Genomic DNA, 18,879 nt, shown 5'->3' with positions numbered 1-18,879 from the left:
CATGAGAGAGACAACTTTGGTTTTGTGGAAGAGTGTTATTCTTGCACATAACTCTTCCTAATTTCAAAATATGGGGCTTGACTAAAACTATTATCTTCATACAATTTCCTTCATGGATTACAGTGAGGTTTTTCAGCCTTAAAATATGTCACTCTGTGGTTGCAAAGATATAGTTGTAGAACTTCTTGCCTGGCTCAAAACATATTATTGTTAGTAGAAAACTATAATTATACTAGTTGAAAGGAAACCTTCCTAACTACTACATAATTACAGGTAAACAGGTCCTTGTAAAATGTCCACTGGCAGTATTGTAGGAAGATGGCTGATAACACAAGTTCAACTGACCGAAACAGGATTATAGAAATAACTGGTTAAATGTTAATGGATAAGATCATTATCTGAGCTGAATTAGGCACAAGAGATTTTCCTTCTTAGGGCTAAGACTGAAGTTCCTCAGTGTGCTATGTTTCTTACAAAGAAATACCATAGTGTTTTTCTTTTTTCTTTTTTGTTTTTTTTTCCTGGTTCAGTTTATACTTTAGGCTCTGTTAGTGCAATTTTTCTTTGACCTTTTGCACTAATATTTTCAGTGGTTCTTATAAGTTTTGACTTTTTGGTGTCTCTTAATGCAGTCTCATTGAGGTCCTGAACTCACCCCAAAAGGCACTGTAGGAAAGGCTTCCTGGATCTACAAGTTGAGAGGCTTCTCTCGCTAGTTTGTCTTAAAACAAAATAAACAGTTGTGAGTGGATAGAAATAATGAATGCAGAGGTTCTGTGAATGTAACAAGTAAAAGCCTGAGGAGTGTAAAGAATGAATAGGAAATAGAGAGGCAAGTATCATTTTGTGCCAAATAATGCTGTCCCATTTCTGCAGTTGTGCAGTGAGGTAGATAGTTTGCATGGGAGTCAGCAAGAAAGCGTCAGTCCTGTCTGTGAACATATATCTGTATTTATGGAGAGATTAATTTTTTTGTGTATAAAATTCTGTACGTTTCTTTCAAGGACTGTGTTAGATAAACTAGTATTATTGTTGCTTGTTTTAAGGTTCCAGCTACTTTGGCTTGTTTAAAGCTTTAAAATCACACTTGTAGTTCATTTTGTGACACTAGTTACAAAATGGATAAAATGTGGTTTAAGAAGACGTGGCTTGTTATAGCATAGTGTCTCCAGCTTTGGGTAATAGCCCCTTTGTTGCTGACATTTGAAGATCTCCTTTGAAGATTGCTCATGTTTTAAAATAGGTTGTGTTTATTGTGCCAAGATGATAAAGCAACAGAGAGATAAAAGATAGAATAACTAGTTTCTTTATTACCTAGCAGCTCTTCAAAGTGGCAGACCTTGCCCTCGTTACTGTAATAGGATCAATTAAAACAGGTCCCTAGACCTTCTTTAGTGTCCCACTTATCTTATGATTAGAGGAACCTTATACAGAGCTGTGAGGACTTCACCATTATAGGATGAATGGCTGATCAAAATAATAACTAAAAGCTGGAATGACAAAGTTACATATTTAGGCCTGGCACACTGATTTTCCAGAGACAAATTAATTTCTGATATTTAACATTTTACGTTCAGACACTACTCTTGAACTTTTATAAGTCTAAGGAAGTATGGTGAAGTTTAAACCTTTATTTTTAAGTGTTATCATAATGGTTTAATTTTAGGTTTAATATTTAATATGTACACATATAAATACTCTGAACATTTTTTTCTTCAAATATTGTATCTTTTTTATTTTATTTTTTAAAATTTTGTTTAAGTTGTATCACATGGTAGTTTCCTTTAGTGATAAATTATTACAGCAGGTTTTTGTATTATTACATGATTTTTTTATTTTTATTTTTTTAAGATGATACTTTTTTGCAGCTTGTGCTGTTCCTATCAGACCTTCATCTATGATTAAAAGCAAAAGTTATAGGATATATTACCATTCTGGCTGTGTAGTTAATGCTCGTTGGTATTTGCAGCAGATTTCGTTGAACCAGTTTATGGAAAACTATTGCTTCAAAGATTACTTTTAATACTTAGAAAAGGTTAAATTATGCTGTAGTTTGTCGAAGTGATTCTTGCATGTTTATTCCTAAGATCAATTAAAAGTATAACTTGCAATATGTGGCTGATAGACAAAGTGTAGAACAGTGGAGGTTCGCTTTTTTCAGTGTGAAGATCCAAGTAGTTGTGCGCCTTTTTTTTTTTTTTTTTTTTTTAAATCTGGGACATTCTGTTTAGATTTACAAAGTTGAATTAGTTTGGATCACAGATGGTATGCCACAGTGGACTGTATAAAATACTTGTGTGTAGTGATGTCAGTCATAAGGCTTACAAGATGCTAATCTTTAGGTATCTCAGCATTTAAACTGTTCCAAGAAATATTTACTTGAGATGAGGAACAAATGCAGGGAGACATCTCAAGGCTTGCTGTTGGGGATGTTGAGAATATAAAGTTGCTCAGGAATATGGCTGAGCAAGCTGATTGGAAGTTAAAGTAGGATTCCAAAAGCCAAACTTTGAAGTAGGATTTTTATAATTCCCTTTTAGGGGTGAGATAGGTAAAAACATCTCTTGATCCATTTTAAAATTCCTTAATGGAAGTATAATTCCATATGTTTCTGTCTAAATTACAAATACATTCACCCATATCAGAGATATAGAAGCTATGGAGATTCTGTTAATTCTGTTTCATACTTAAAGTCTTTTTTTTTTTTTTTTTCTGTTGGTAAGAAAAAAAGAGCATTCTCTAGCTTCGTAGCAGTAATACAGGTATTTTTCTGAAACTCAGAATATACGAAAAGAATTCAGGAGTTTTGATGAGAATGTTACTAAGGGACACTTTGCTGCTTGATATTAAAGCTAACACTCCTCAATAGTGAGCTGCCACTAAAAGGAGTGGTGCTGCTTTTCTGTATGATTCCTGCCATGTGCTCTTGCAGTCTTCTGGTGGTCATGTAGTGATTTGGCCTGACCAACCCAATAGAAAACTAGCCCTGCAAATGAATGGTTTTCTGTTCAGTCAGCCAGCTGAAATATCTCATCCTGTAAATGCATGAAAGCTGGATGCGATTTTAATCCTAAACGTTCTTAAAATTGTTTCTTGAGTAATTTAATTTCTTCAACAACCAGACTTAAACCTGCTGTTTTGCTTATTCAGCAGTTTGGGCTTGAGAATTGAGATACGTGCTCTCTGACCTCATCTGGCAGAACAGCACTGATTCAATATTCTCCAGGCTGGATGCTTTGTCTGTAGTTTAACTTTTGTAGGAGTAAGTGTACCTGTTCTCTTTGGTGGTATGGTTGCACTGCTTTCTGCTGTTTTAGTGTATCTTAGTTTTCATTTGATAAATTCCAATAATCTACTTCCTCAAGTTTTCATTTTCACATCTTAAGGGTGAATATAGAGAGTAATTTTTAAAAAAGGATGGAGTGGCTTTGAAGATCTCTGGAAAGATTTAAGTTGATCTGCTGTAGGCTTAGTTATTTGCTACCCAAATTTTGTGTTTAAACTTTACAGACAAGAGGACTTGGCTTTTTGTACACTCCCTTATGAAATATTTTAGAAAGATGATGGGAATTTCCAATATTTATGGGATAACCAGAGAGGATTAAATTAAACTTCAGGATCCAGGGAAGGGTGCTTGTAAACCTAACAAAGGTGTCTCTTAAAAAAAAACAAAAAACAAAAACTACAGAAAATCCCCACCTTTTTTCTGTATAAGCTGATTAATAGGTTTTAATAAAGAAGATAAAAGAATAAGAGGGTCAGGAAGGTGTGGATTATGGCTCTGCCTAGTGAAAGACTCAGATTTAATTTGAAAGAATATTACTGGTGCCTCTGTTGCCAGTTTGGAGACAACAGAACAATGAGTCATTTCTAGATTGTGAAAACTTTAATAGTATGATTGTCATCCTCATTTCAGAATGTTGCATTATAAATGTAAATATTTACTGAATTATACAATATTGAAATAGGTTGAAATTAATCATACAGTTCCTGTTTCAGAATAATTGTCTCAGGATGTCTAGGGATTCAGCTTTAATTACAGTAACTCTTGAGTATGATCTGTGTAATCAAGGGTCCATTCTTCTTAATATTTCTGCAGTTTTTAAAAATCTGTATGGACCTAGCATAATGCAAATTCTGGCTAATTCTTGAAAGGCCCTGTACAAGTGAACCTCTAGCAAATAACTTTGGACAGGTGTTGCTTCTTCTGAATTAGAAAGAATTGATAGTGTCCAGGGTTGTCTCCTGGTGAAAGATTTGGACAGGATGTTGTCCCATCGACAATACAGCCTCATAGAAGTCAACCTGGTATTTTGAAGGAAAGAGATAGGTGAATTGGTGGTGGATAGAACTGACTCAAACATGTAGGGAACAAAATAAATACAGTGCTGTTTGTATCTTGTAAAGCTGTTTAATAAAATGCTTGGAAAGCTTCAGCTGGAGGAGGTTTGAGTTGGCACGATTTCTATAGAATACTGTACTGTTGACAACATTGTTTCTCAGGTCTTCAGCTCTAGAAACAGTGTGCTTTGCTTCCACTTTGTTATAAATATCATGCCAATTTTGAAACGTTAATAAAAGTAGGTTTAATATTCAGTCTTTGGTTTCTAATAAAGGGCGCATAATAGCAGTGTAATTTTTGCAAATTTTTTTGCTTAAAGTTATAGATAAACCTTGCTATAAACTACTTGGTAGATTTGCTAGAAAAGCTTGTGATTGAGTGCTATGTATGCTTGCCTTTTTGCTTCCACCTAGAATCCAGGGCCATTACTTTCTGTAACCATTTCAGTGAGCTGCCATAGTTTTCAGTCTGTACTGTCACCTGATCCAAGCATGCGCCAAAATACCCACCGTTTCTGGCTACTGTCTGCTGAATCTGCTTTGCAAACCCTTAGTTCTTAAGCTTTTGCCTTAGCAAAAAACAACAACAGACACTCTTATGGAGTGTACTGGACACATGCCATCCTGCTTCCCTAACTCCTCTAATTGTTTATGTAAATCCTTAGCTTACTAAACTTGTAAATGCTACAATGGCATCCCCATGTGAAATTGTGTGGCTCATGTGTCAAAAAAGGCTGCTTGTGAAAATATTTGTCAGAAGAATATGAATGCTACACATTGCACTGCATTCAGTGTTTTGTATCAATTTATTATTGCAATGTCGTGGTGTTTGATTTTAATTGTAGACAATCATTTTGTGTTTTAATATGCAAAGGTAAGTTCAAGTAAACTAAATGTACAGTATTTATATATAAACTTACTGTCATATTTTTGGCCTCTACCTGGAAGAAAAAAATACTTACTTAAATGTCTTAAGCAGAGGACCCAGTCGTCTTTACAAACACTTGTTTATGCATGACTCTTATAGAAATTTTTGAACTTGTGCAATAAGAATTTGTTGGATTTTTTTGAAAGATATTGGGCCTGATCCTGTTAACACTGAAGACAATGGCTGGAAAATTGTTCTTATCTCTAAGAAGAATGAAAATGATCCATTATATTACTGTAGTTAATAGTTTTGTTAATTCTGATGTTGAACAAATTTTCAGAGTAAAGGGTTAAATGTCTTTTAGCAAGATATAGCATTGAGCAACCTAACAACAATATGTGCTTTCCATTATGATAAGGCGTTCTTGTAGGTAAGTTAGGTGAGAAAATTATGTTAACACTCTGAGGAATATGTTTCTAAACTTTAATTTAAACTATAAATTTTTGTGGAGGAAAGTTAGAAGTTTGCATAGAGTTTGGGACCCGTCACTATTTCTACCTTTTCTGTTCCCTTTAAGCCTACATGTTCCCTTTCAGCATTTCATTCTGTTTCAGTTTTACTGTGGCTACATACCTTTTCAGTATCATACTCGTGTTTGTAATCTTACTCTTTATTCCCCTGCTCATCCCCTGTCACTTTACTTGTTGCTCACTTTCAGCTCCTTCATCATGACTTCACATTTTCTTGCACTTCTTGTCATAGAAAGGTCTTTGGTAACAAGTAGGAGCAGTTTTTGCCAAATAGTACCTAAAGGTGTGAAGAGAAAAGTGATAATTTAGTAAAATTGGCTTTTTTGTCTTTGTTTATGTCTGGAAAAAGATTAATTCTCCTTTGTAGGTATTTTTCTGTGAAGTACAAAAATTTGTGTGGCTGTTCAGCCAGCTGTCTGTGATCAAGTCTAATTGAACAAGAATTGTTCTGCATAGTCAGTGAACCACTTTTCTTACTAACACTTTTCTGTTAGAAACGCACATTGGTAAGTGATCTTGTCCATGATTGGGTGGGGAAGGAGGAATTGCTCCCAAGATCCATGTCCATTCCACCATACAGTTAGTGATAACATTTACAGAGTGTGCTTGTGGTCTTGCATCTCCCATACAGCTCCCCATTTTGTCAGATTATGTAGCCATTGCCTTAAGATGGATTTCCAAAGTTGCTCTGTTCATGTACCACTACTGCCATTAACTGGTGGCAGCAATCACAGCCTCTGTTCAGACAGAGATGCACATGCAAAAGAGAAGACGTTTCACCTCCCACTTTCCTTTATGTGTGCCACAAATGGTTCTCATAGCTGAGCTTGGAAACTCCAACGCTATAATGTGATGGATTATTTCTGCATGGTTCTCAGCTTTTGAAAGCTGAAGAGTGTGAGACTTTGCTAATAGGTACTCAACCATCTGAGTCAGGATTACTGTGTGTCATCCTGAGCATTTGATTTTCCAGTTAGTTGAAGTGTTTTAAACGGCATTTTCACGTTGATAGACAGCGAACTGCAGTGCCTTGAGATTCTACTAGTAATTCATTGAAACATGTTGAAGGTGAACTTGGATGTAATGGAACGTGATTGATACAGTCAATGAAAATCCTTAGCCTGTTTTGTGTCTTGATGTGTATATTTTGTCTTGATTATGTAGAACCTTCCTAAGAACTATTAACTGTAGGGTTTTTTCTGTTCAGTGTTAATTTCTTAAAGCAAAGGTTGGATAAACTTCAGTCTGGACACCCAAGGCTAGTCAGTACACAAGCGTTAACATCTAAAGTTAGGTATAGTTGAATATACATACCTCTGTGCTCTTTTTTTTTAATTAGCAAATGATCATAAGTTCGTTTTAGAAAGCTGAAAGCCTACTTCTAAACGAAAAGTTGAGGTAAATTCATGAATGAATACATCTTGCCGTACAATATTTTTGTTTCAGTAAATTTCAAAATCTGTGTATATCTGCATCTTTCATTTTTGTTTGTCATGTTGTCAGAGAACCTAGTGTATGATATAGGGTTATCATACACTATATTTATAAATACCCCTATTAGTACAAAATTGGTTCCCAATGAATCTCAGGTTTTGACATTGATATTCTAAATTATGATTCAGCAAGGAGATCTCAATGGCTAGAAGTTTGTATCTGTGCAAAGTTCAGTTGATTTCAGGGAAATTGTAGAAGAATCTGTCTACTCAGAACCCTTTGTAGCATCTGAGTGCCTATATTGTTTGTTATTGGTTTTCCCCTTATTTTATGTATCAACAATTAACGTAGTTTTCAACTAAGTTCATTGGTACAGGTAAGCCATTTTGAAAGAAGAAACAGTTGACAAACTCTAATTGTAAATGGCAATACTTGTTGACTTCGTATGTAAAAAGCTTGCGAGAAGAGCTTTAGTTCTGGGAAACTAATTGCTGAACAGTTAAAATAAATGGATTGCATAAATGTATTCTAGTAGCACTCTTTTTTTCAGTTTTAATGTAGTATTCAAGAAAAACAGGTAGGATATGTTTCAACATAGAATCTGAAAGACAGTAAAGGTAATTACAATCTATTGGAGGGAGAGGGTGGAGAAGAAAGGTGTGGTTGTGAGGATACTGAAGCAGAAGAGCATTGACAAATACATAGCCAGCATATATCTTGTACTTCTTAATGTTGTTAATGTAGAAGTAGTTTCAAATACCTATGGGTTCTCAAAGTTAGAAGTCTGAAATAAGGACCACAGAGTGGTGGGTTTGGCTAGTGATACGCTCTTGAGCAAATATTTTAAAAATCTGGTTAACAGAGAGAACCGCTTGCAGTAGGAAAAACTGTTGAGGTTATTTCAAAGATGGCCAGTGTATACTGAAGTAAAAATGTTACTTTATTACTACAAATACTGTTTCATTACTACAAGCTTTTCAATATTACAGAGTATTTGTGATGCTTTGTTGCAAGTTACATGTTGTTCTCATGTTGTTGGAAACTGACAGTATGGTCTTCAAGTGGGTAGAGATTGGAACAGTATCTACAGTATTTTGGTGTTATCTGTCATATGGATAACAACAAGAATGCAGTAATTTGTCAGAACCTGTTCACATGGGTGATAAACAAGAAAATTAATGAAAAAGCCCTGTTAGTGTTTGCTTGAAGTGTGATAGCTAGGAAATAAAAAGTGTCCAGATACAGCAAAACACTTGAATATGAAAAATTCAACTTCGCAGATTAATTGCATGAAGCTTTATGTTGACATAGTGCAGAGTAGTGAACTGATTTATACTTTGTCTTTCAGATGAACCAGAGACACGAGATGCATGGTGGGCAGAAATCAGACAAGAAATAAAATCCCATGCCAAGGCATTGGGTTGTCATGCTGTAGTGGGCTACAGTGAATCAACTAGCATTTGGTAAATCATGATGATGATTTAATTTTCAAAATGCCACAGAATATTTATTTCATCTTCAGTGGATTAAAAATGATGAACTGTTTCAACACAGCTGTTGGTACTGTCTAGTATATCTACTTAGGAGAGTTTGTTAAAGTAACTTTCTGAGATTTCAGTCTTGTGTGTTTTATTTTGGTTTGGTTTTTTTAATAGTATGTTTTGGTTTGGGTTTTAAGATTTTTTTTTTTCTAATGAACATTACACTTTTTATTTAACAAAAAAAATTTAAACCTACATATTTCCTTTTGTAGTAACAATATTATTTTATCTCTGAATTTTCTAAACCTAATCTACCTAAATAGTTAAGACTGTTCATAGAAGTATGTGTACTGCAGTTTCATTATTGGGTAACAACTGGCAGACCAGTACTTAAACAGTAAACTTCAAACTCAAGGCACAAGTTCTTTACTAGGAATGAATTAACTGTGAGTTAAAGGAGAATATGCTGCTGATAGATCTAGAATACTTTAGGTGTAAAAATTCTGTATTTCTTTCTGGAAAACGCATGTCATTATTTTTATCTTTCAGTAGTGTTTAACATGGTAAACCACAGCTCTGCAGTAGTCTTTGTGAGGTTGAATTTCCCAGCCCTGCATCCTATTCAGGTCAAAACTCCAGTGTCTTACTGTATTCCATTTGGCTAAGAAAATTCCAATCTTGTGTATTTTGGTGGCTTAATAACAAACTTTGTGAGAGGCTTGGAGATTGGGAGAAATGGTTTGGGATTCATCTAATTACTCATCCTTCTCTCTGGCCCAGGAAAGGTTGTATCTCTTTTTCTAGCTCCAGAAGGGCATCTAGGAAGAGCTCCTCCTGGGGCCAAGTGTGTCTGACTGGTATCAAACAGAAAAGTACTCTGGCTCACTAGTTGTTTTGAAATGTTTTAGGAAAGTAACTGAAGCAAACTCGGACATCTGAATTTATTTTCTGTCAAGCTGGTTTTGCCTAAATACTTTAAAGAAAAAGTGCTAAAGCTTTGCTTTGTTAAAGAGAGAAGTTGGAAACAGAACTTTCCTTTTACTTTGCAATTGATAAGTTGAAGAAAGAAATACAGAGTTATACAGTGCTTTCATAAGTGCACACCATCTGTTGGTAAAGTAGTAAGATAATCAGAAATGATCAGTCTGAAAGCCACAGCATTGATTGCATGACATCTGTTGCTCCTTCACATTTATTGCTTCACTGCAGGTAAAAAACACCACCACCAAATATATTGATCTTTCACAAAACTTGAAAACAATTCTTGGAAGTCAGGTGCTTGTGCTAGTAGAGTAGAAAAACGGGAGAACTAACTTTACAGACAGGGCATGGTTTGTATTCCTTATGCTGTCTTGTCTGGTTATGTCCTGTCTTGCTTGGTGTATTAGAGACCATATTTACTTCAGAATTGCAATGTGCAAGTTTCCATTGCTGAGGGACGAACTTGCACTAAAAATGGAAGATTTATTCCTTCAGCTGTCGGTCTCCTTTTAAGAAGCATTAATATTTTGTATTCTTTTTTTTTCTACTTTAACTATGGGGAAAGAATATACAAGAGTATAGATAGGCAGTCAGTTACTGGGTTATGTCACACTTTCATTTTTCTTAAAGAATTTAATGTGGTAGTATTTGATCATTGATAGAATTTAGATTTCCCATGCTTACTTGCCAGTTCAGCTTCATTCCATGCTTAAAGGGCAAGGCTCTGTCTGTAAGTACTGGTCTGCCAGACATGTTAGATATGAAAAATTATTCTGGAAAGAGAAACAACAAATGAAAAAGGCATATGGGCATATGTATCATTCTAGAAAATGTGGGAAAGCTTTTCTCTGTATTTTTTCCAGTATAGTATTTTAAGTACTGGATGTCAAGAGATTTGTTTCTTATTTAACAATTTCAGAAATATTAAAAGCTCTGTGATCATAATTTGCATTTCTGAGAGCTTTAACTGCTAAATCATGAATATGGTCAGTTACTTTACATGCTATATGTACTATTATTTGTAGTTGTTCATAGTCAAATTATTACTGTTTTGCTACTTTTTATCCTCCAAGAAGCACCCTTGTCAGTGTTGTGTTGTAACTTCATTTTGAGAGTGAATGTTTATAAGATGATGAGGCTCTCAACTTCCATTTTACTTTGGTAAACAATTATGCCTTGGTTTGTTTGTGGTTTTTTTTAAAATGTTTGTTTGTTTTTGTTGGTTGGCTGGATTTCTTTGCATTATTAACCATAGTATTGAAAACCATACTTAAACCTGTTTAGCCTTTGTGATGTTACAGCTTATTATTTATAACATAGGGCATAGCTCTTTAGTCTTTCTGTTCAATCCTTCTGCATCTCTTACTTATACAATGGTTTAAATATCAGAAGAGGATTGTTTGTGAGATTTAACGGATAAAATTGTACAAATGCACAAAATTAGTAGTTACATTGAATTCATTGAGACTTTTGTACCAGCCTTTTAATCTAATAGTTTTAAGCAAAAGTAGCACTAAGTAGTAGGAATTCACTTTGTTGTAATTCTTTTCTCTTATAGTGAAGAGGTCTGTATTTTGTCCGCGTCTGGCACAGCAGCTGTACTGAACCCTAGGTTTCTTCAGGATGGCACCATGGAAGGCTGTTTGGAACAAAGGTTGTCATGGCAGCCTGGCTTCTTTTCCATAGGGTCAGAGAAGGGAGAGGTTGATTTTTTTCCTCAGAGCCAAGATAGTTCTTCTCTATTAGGGTAGGTTACAGTGTTACAGTGCAGGATGCGGGACCAACCACTTTACTGCTTTTCACTAACAACAACAACAACAGAAGTAATGGAACTCTGCACCAAATTAGATATTCTGTTTTTATTTCTAACAGTCTGAATAAGGTAACACATTTGACTACTAACCACAGATCATAACTCAGTTCTTTTTTCCTTTGCTGCTCTTCAGGTATCTTTCTCAACTTTGTATCACACTATAAAAAATGACAGATGTGTGATAAATTACGTAAGCCAAAAACTGCTGTGGTTGTAATATGTGTATATATGCTCTCTATATACTATTTAAGAGCTGTATGGGAGATAAAATAGCTTGGTTGTAAAACAAAGATAGTGCCAGATTTTTACAAAAGATGTATGTTTTAGTTGAAGTTTATGAACAAAATCATGAAACAGAAGGAAAAACATGAAGTTTCCTTTTGTTTTTGCTCTTGCAAATAAAATCTGAAGAATGAGTGTTGACAAACAGTTCTTTTTAGGAAAAGATAATTAGATTAACTAATGCGTATTGGTAATTTATTATGTGTTTGTCAGGATAGTCATCAAATATTTCAGGGGGTTATTGTAGTAGTGAGTAAGGCTATTTATTACACCTTAGCACTTGCTTTACTTTTTCCATAATAACCCTGGCATCATAGTATTATTTATTATTCTTTTACTTTGTTAGCAGGAGGCCATTATCTTCTTGTGTAGATAGACTTTTGAAAACTGTAGCCAGAACAAAAATATTTGTTTCCGTATTCACTATATGATGGAGAGAAAGAAATGTCATATTCATAATATGAAGAAAATTGCATTTTTATCAAAATATGTATTTCGGTGCTACTAAGAGTCTTGGCATAGATGGGAAATGCCAAAGGAAGGTAAAACAACTAAACGGACAAAGCCTAATTTGAGACAATACATTTGCCAAAATCTATGATAACTAATGTTCTAAATCTGTCAGATTTGCTTAGGCATCTCTTCAAAATTCACTGGGAAGAATTGTTTATGTGAAACAGAATAAATTTGCAGTGATGCAGTTAGCCTGTGATTTCCCTGTTCATATTTTTACAGTGGTTATTCCTGGGTATTTCTTATGGGGGAATGGGACTAAGTGTTCTAAGTGAATAACAAGTTTTACGTAATACCTTATCTTAGGAAATAATCTTGCTATTCTTCTTACAATGTTTATATATATTGTGCTGCTTCTCAGTAGGATGGTTGGCTTGTTGTTCATGTTCTGCTCATTAGGTTTGTGTAGGTTTTTGGACACAACCCATGTAAAAGAGGCTTTTCATTGTATTTGGTACAGCAAATTCTCTGTACAACTGTTGTACCATGGACTGCATTTAGAAATCATAGTACCTAAAGCCAGCTCAGTAATGTTTTAGGTTTATATAAATTGTTGGTCATTGTATGTACTTTTTCTTGATCCCTGCATAACAAGTTTCAATGCAAGTTTTATTTATAGCGTTTTAGCTAGTAGTGTGCAGGCTAATTTTATTCTTCTGATTAATAAAATGCAATACTTGTCTCATTGGTATAATGAAGCAGAGTATAGCTGCAGTGTATGATTTAAGTAGCTATCTGTAGGTGTTTATACACATGTGCGTGTATTGATCATTGTTAATAAGATGCAGATGTTTTAAGTATATTCTCCATAATGTATTTTTAGGATCGAAGAAGCTTCACCACCAGGTTGTGGATTTTGCCATATACCATATGATGAATTGAACATGCCATTCCCTGCTCACCTCACTTACTGTTACAACTGCAGGAAGCAAAAAGTTCCTGATGTCCTTTTCACCACAATTGATCTTCCTGTAGAGGCAATAGTTATTGGGAAGGGATGTCTTATTCAAGCCAGGTATCTATCAAAATGTTTTCTTAGTAAAGTTTTGGAGATCTTTGAAAGAATTCCTGTTGCTAAAATCCAGTATGTCATCAAAACTTAAATTTTTATGGTGAATTGCTAGGAGTTAATGACAGTGTATTAGGGTACAGGAGGATGACAGCCTTCTCTTCCCCCTCTGTTATGTGTCATGTCTGTTGATGGACATCTGGTAACTTAACCATGTTGATGGGCATTTGGTAAATGTTCTGCTTTTTTTTTTTTTTTTTTTTTTTTTTTAATGCATGTGGGAATTGCTGTATTTTGTCTGCCTGGATGTAAGAGTTTTCATGTTTTAACTTACTGTTTGGGACTGCTGACGTGGTCAGGTACAGCTATTGCACTGGAAACTCAATGAACTGTTTAAGTCAGTTGTGTTAATTCTGTGCTGATGTCTGTAACTGAACATTATCTCTGTAGAATTGTGTCCAGTTTATGCTGTGGTCTTTGAATTTGAATTTGGAAAAGGGAATAAGGTGGTTTACAGTGGGAAAGAAGGAAGGCTTAGCTATGTACAGTTTGTATGGGTGGCTAACTACATGGATAAATACCTGGTTGGATGGTAGGGCTGAGAGGGTAGTGGTTTATGGTTTGTAACCTACCTGGATGGCTGTCACAAGTATAATACAGTCTGCAGTGGGATCTGTCCTATTGAATATCTTGATGACATGGAGGGAATGATGGTCTGCATTCTTTTCAAGTTTGCCAGTTACACCACAATGAGTGGGACCAGACAATATGATACCCCTCCAGTTCTGTTCTTCTCTGAGAGTAAGACGGACACCAGAAAACTAGAGCAAGTTCAGTGGAGGGCCACCAAGGGAGTAAGGAGCACCTGCCCTTAAGAGGAGCTGCGGGTGCTGGACTTGTTCGATCTGGAGAGAGGAAGGATTCAGGGGGACCTGATAGCAACCTGCCAGTACCTATAAGGAGGTTATGGAGCATATGTAGCCAGGGTCTTCACAGTGCTGCACAGTGGGAGAGTGACACACAATAGGCCTGAGTTGAAGCAAGAGAGATTCAGTGTGGATGTAAGGAAAAACTACTTACCAGTGAGGACAGTCAGGCAGTGGAGCAGATTGTCTAGGAGGTTGTGCAGTCTCCATCTTCGGGGAATTTTCCAGACCTGACTGGATAAAGCTCTGAGTATCCTGCTCTGAGCTTAGAGTTGACCTTGCTTTGTCTGTACAGGAGGTTGGACTGGAGACCACCTGAAGACCTTTCTTACCTGAGTTCTTTTTATGATACTATGATTATCATTCTCTGACTTCTGCTACACCAGAGTTACTTGAGCTACTGTGGAGATGTGTTCTGTGCTCCTCCTTTAGTATTTTCCATATTACTAAGCTCTGTTTTTAGCGCCATTGTGGAAATTGACTTTTAGTGTCACACGGTGGTCCCCGATCTGTCTCTGCACACTTGCAGGTGTCCCGTTTTCTCCAGAGTGATTCCTCAAGCACTCTCACCCCCCAAAAAAGAAGAAAGAAAAAGACCTGAAGCTATAGTTAGAAAGATTTTGAGGTGAACTTGATATGATTGGGTAAATTACTATGTTTCCCGTATGATGTAATAAATGTGGTCTTTAGAAGAAAGTATTGTCTGTTCCTATCATTAAAACATACGCTTGTGCTTTTTTTGAACAAAAATTTGTCACTGAAAGTAAGCAGTCATGACAGTAGTGTGGGGTTTGAATTTCAGCTTATGGGACTAAACCCAAAGCGTGGAATATGACTAACATAATATAGTCAGAGATGGAATTTCTATGTTCTTTCTTCTATTCTTTTAAAATAGGTATTTTTAGCCTGGTTAATTGGTTGAGCTGTGAGGGCACTCATTTTTTTGTTTATTCTTAAGTGTGCCTTGGATAACTGTATTAATAGGAATTTTAGAAGTTCTACCAGTAGATGTAATTTCCTATGGTTGTACCTGAAGTGTTTAAGAGGTTTGCAGCAACAGAAATAGCTGTTTGCATTTGAGGTCTTACTAGAAGAAAAGCTGAAAACACAAATTTTCAGATAAGGCAGTCTCAAGGAGTTCTTTTAAAGAACTGACATTTATTTTACAGTTGCAGCAATCTAGAAGAATTCACCTCGTTAGTTCTGAGGCTTAATTGAAGAGGGCTGCCAGTAACTGTCCCTTGAAATAATCTATTGGGGGTGGGGGAGATGTTTAACAAATACCAGACAACTTGCAATAGCAAAAAAGTTGTGTTTGTCTTCAGGATTTGCTTTGACAAAAGTGAGCAGGGCAAATTTTTAAGTTGCTGCTATTTGATAGGAGTGTTAATATATTTAGCCAAATAGCTAGTAGATGGTTATCTGAAATCTGTAGAAAACTTCTTTACCTTGCATAGTTATTAGGTGCTATCAGACTATTATGACAGAGAGCCTGTGTGATGCAAGTTGTTTCTGATAAGTCCTTAAGCATGTTTTAAGAAAGGAGCCATGACTTCATTCAGTGCTTTACAAAGATACAATATTTGGAATTTTTGTATTCTGCTTTGATAGGGAATATTTTTGAATGTTGCTGAAGGTTATGTATTGTTCTGTTTTATAAATTTACTTTTTATGTTACCTATTTTTATTTTTAATATAAATACACAGATTCCTATTAAAAATGAAAATAAAATGTTACTTACTGAGACTCAGTGTCTCGGTCTGCCTTGATCTTCCTGATGAGACTTTAATATTTTACAGGGTTCTAAAATAAGTTAAAAAGAAACTGATTGTATTAGGTTATACAATGAGGGGAAAAAAAATCAAAATAGCCTTTGATTGCTTTCAGATTTCAACAGTCCATTAAAACTGTTTTATCTGCTGATGTCATGTACTGTTTTGTGTTGTTAGGTTATGCCGACTAAAGAAGAAAGCTCAAGCTGAAGCAAATGCAACATCTATCAGTAATCTCTTGCCATTTATGGAATATGAAGTGCACACCCAACTGATGAATAAACTTAAGCTGAGAGGAATGAATGCTCTGTTTGGGCTGAGAATTCAGATCACTGTGGGTGAAAATATGCTAATGGGATTGGCAGTAAGTACAGTTTTAATCTTGGGATTCTTTTGCTTTCTTAACAGTATTTTTTCAGGACACAAAGACATACAAGTGTTGTGGAATTCAGAGCAACTAGAAATTTTAAAATGTCATTTTAAGAATAAATGAAGTGATGTAAAGGAATGAGGTGTCTAATTGTTGACAAATCAGGACAGACTGTCTTTCAGCACCAGAAAAAGAAGATTCGAATTTCTTGAAACTCTGTTAGAGGACAAGATTATTAGAAAGGGGATGAGAGGAAAAGAAATTTTAAATGGTTTAATGGCATAAATTACAGAAAAATGATTGTGTTCTTTAAAGCTCCTGTCAGAGATCCCTGTTCCTCAGTTACATTGCAGTTCCATGACTAATAAGGTCAATCAACTATCTCAATAAATCTTTTGGTTAGCTACCAACAAGAGGTTTGTTGCCTCTTCTTTGATGGCACTTAAGAAATAAATGATAGATTGGAAGTTTCTTAGAGATAGTAAAGAAACGTTCATTAACAGTATTTTCTAATCTCATTCTGTCACGTGGGGTTAGAGTAGTTGGAAGTATGCTGCTTGTTCTTGCATCAGCTTGAGAGGATGCTTGGGTAATATTGACTGGCTTACATGTTCTTTTGTCTGAACTGATGATCTGTTTTCTGTAAATAGAAATGGGATTGTCACAACTTCAGTGATACTGTAAATGGTTTGGCCAGGTTTTAAATCTTTGCAACCATTATTTGCCTATACAAAATATACTAGGACAGAGGTTTTAATTCATACTTTGTTTGGAACTTTTAGGTAAGTTAAGAGCTCCACCATGGAAAAGACCCATGAGAAGGAGAGAGTTTATTAAAGAATGGTGCTTTTTTCATAAGTGAACAGGAGAGAGATACCCATTTATTATGGGAAGAGATCATGCTGTAATGTGCACATCATAATGCTGTCCATTATAGCATAAGCATTATGGAACATTTTATATGAAAATATTGGAAGTACATGCTTATGTAATTGTCATTTTTCTTAATGACTCTTTAAGTCTGCAACAGGTGTGTATCTAGCAGCTTTGCCAACACCTGGTGGTATTCAGATTGCTGGGAAGACTCCAAATGATGGCACCTATGAGCAGCACATATCTCACATGCAAAAGAAAATAAATGATACGATAGCAAAAAACAAGGAACTTTATGAGATTAATCCTCCAGTAAGTAAAGCTTTTATATTCTTTAAAATAAAGCGTTCTGAGTCAAACAGATACACACCATGTATATCCATGTATTCTTAATGACTGAATCATTCAGAACATAAGTTGTTTTTTTAATAGATACATAGATTCTTCTCGCTATATTTTGGGAACCTACTGGAATTTTCAGATCTCTTAAGCCACATATCCCAATCAGTTTGTACTTATTTAGATTTATTTCTCAGTAAAATTATTTTCAGACTGTTTTGATTCTCAGAACTGTTAACAAATTGCTTATAATTGAAATTATTTCTAAGCTACATAGAACAATTGTTAATTTTTATGTCATTTTTAGGAGCTACCTGAAGAAATCATTGGGTCTCCCATTCCAGAGCCAAGACAACGTTCCAGGTTATTAAGATCTCAATCAGAAAGCTCTGATGAAGTTACAGAGCTAGACCTTTCACATGGGAAGAAGGATGCTTTTGTCTTGGAGGTGATAAATGTTTTCAGTACTCGTTTTCATGCTTTTCCTGAAATATGTATAAAAAAACTGAGAAAAGTTTTCTCACTCATCTCTAAAGACAGTTATTAAATTGTGTTTAAATTTTTCCATTTTATATCAGTAGGAAATGTTAAGTATTGGATTTTTCCATTGTCTCTCTTTCTTACTCTATTTTGCTGTTCTATTTCTATTAAAGCATAGCTAGAATATGCCTATTATGCCAATATCTGAAAAAAAAGATTGCCCAGCTATTCATGAACATGTAGCAATATCCAGAGTAATAACTAAGAGCTGTAAAGAAATGCCCTTCTGCCTACTTCAGGCAGCAGTCATGAGTGATCCAAAACTTAGATGTATTTTTATAAACATTGAGGTTCTGTGTTGTCACACTTTATATTTAGCAAAGAAAAAGCTTGTATATTCTTCCTGTTTCAAAGCTCTTTTTGTTACAGTTGGATATTCAGAATTACTAGTTTCCAGAACTGCTAGTATTCAAAGCATTCAAAAAAATGCATGTGTCAAGAAAGCACATAGAAGACAACTTCCTTTTCTGAATTTCAGCTGATGCTTTTCAGAGTTCAAGAATTTACAACTTCAGAGAATACCTTCCAATTCTTTCTACAGCTACAACTAGAAACAAGAATGCCGCCTATAGACAGAGAACATAGATTTCTTTTACCTCTCTATTCACTAAAATTCACAGACATGATTTTAACATTGTACAGTTTTAAAGGAAAGGAGCCAAGTATTAAAGAAGGCTAGAGTTCTGATCATCATCATGTAGATACAGGTATTACACATACCTGTCTTAGACTAAGAAAAAGAAAACAATTTAATTAAATTACAGCCTGTAATTGCAGCCTAAGGTACATTCAAGACTTTATGTTAA

At 35.1% G+C, this 18,879-nt stretch overlaps 1 protein-coding gene across 13 annotated transcripts in view; it reads left to right on the top strand.

Moving 5' to 3' along the window:
- The window catches only part of C2CD5 (C2 calcium dependent domain containing 5), a 70,938-nt gene that overhangs the window by 32,118 nt on the left and 19,941 nt on the right, over window positions 1–18,879 (top strand). For 8 of the 13 annotated variants that reach the window (XM_049822406.1, XM_049822414.1, XM_049822411.1 and 5 more), the window contains 6 exons: window positions 8,522–8,636; window positions 11,194–11,289; window positions 13,067–13,258; window positions 16,129–16,315; window positions 17,342–17,506; window positions 17,841–17,981. In XM_049822406.1, the coding sequence (XP_049678363.1) occupies window positions 8,522–8,636; window positions 11,194–11,289; window positions 13,067–13,258; window positions 16,129–16,315; window positions 17,342–17,506; window positions 17,841–17,981 (896 nt within the window). Of the gene's footprint in view, window positions 1–8,521; window positions 8,637–11,193; window positions 11,383–13,066; window positions 13,259–16,128; window positions 16,316–17,341; window positions 17,507–17,840; window positions 17,982–18,879 lie in introns of all 13 variants that reach the window. The other 5 variants (XM_049822404.1, XM_049822407.1, XM_049822417.1 and 2 more) reach the window with 2 other exon arrangements.

Source organism: Accipiter gentilis, chromosome 18 (genome assembly GCF_929443795.1).
Source record: "Accipiter gentilis chromosome 18, bAccGen1.1, whole genome shotgun sequence".
Taxonomy (NCBI): domain Eukaryota; kingdom Metazoa; phylum Chordata; class Aves; order Accipitriformes; family Accipitridae; genus Astur; species Astur gentilis.
This window is presented reverse-complemented; position numbering and strand designations above follow the sequence as displayed.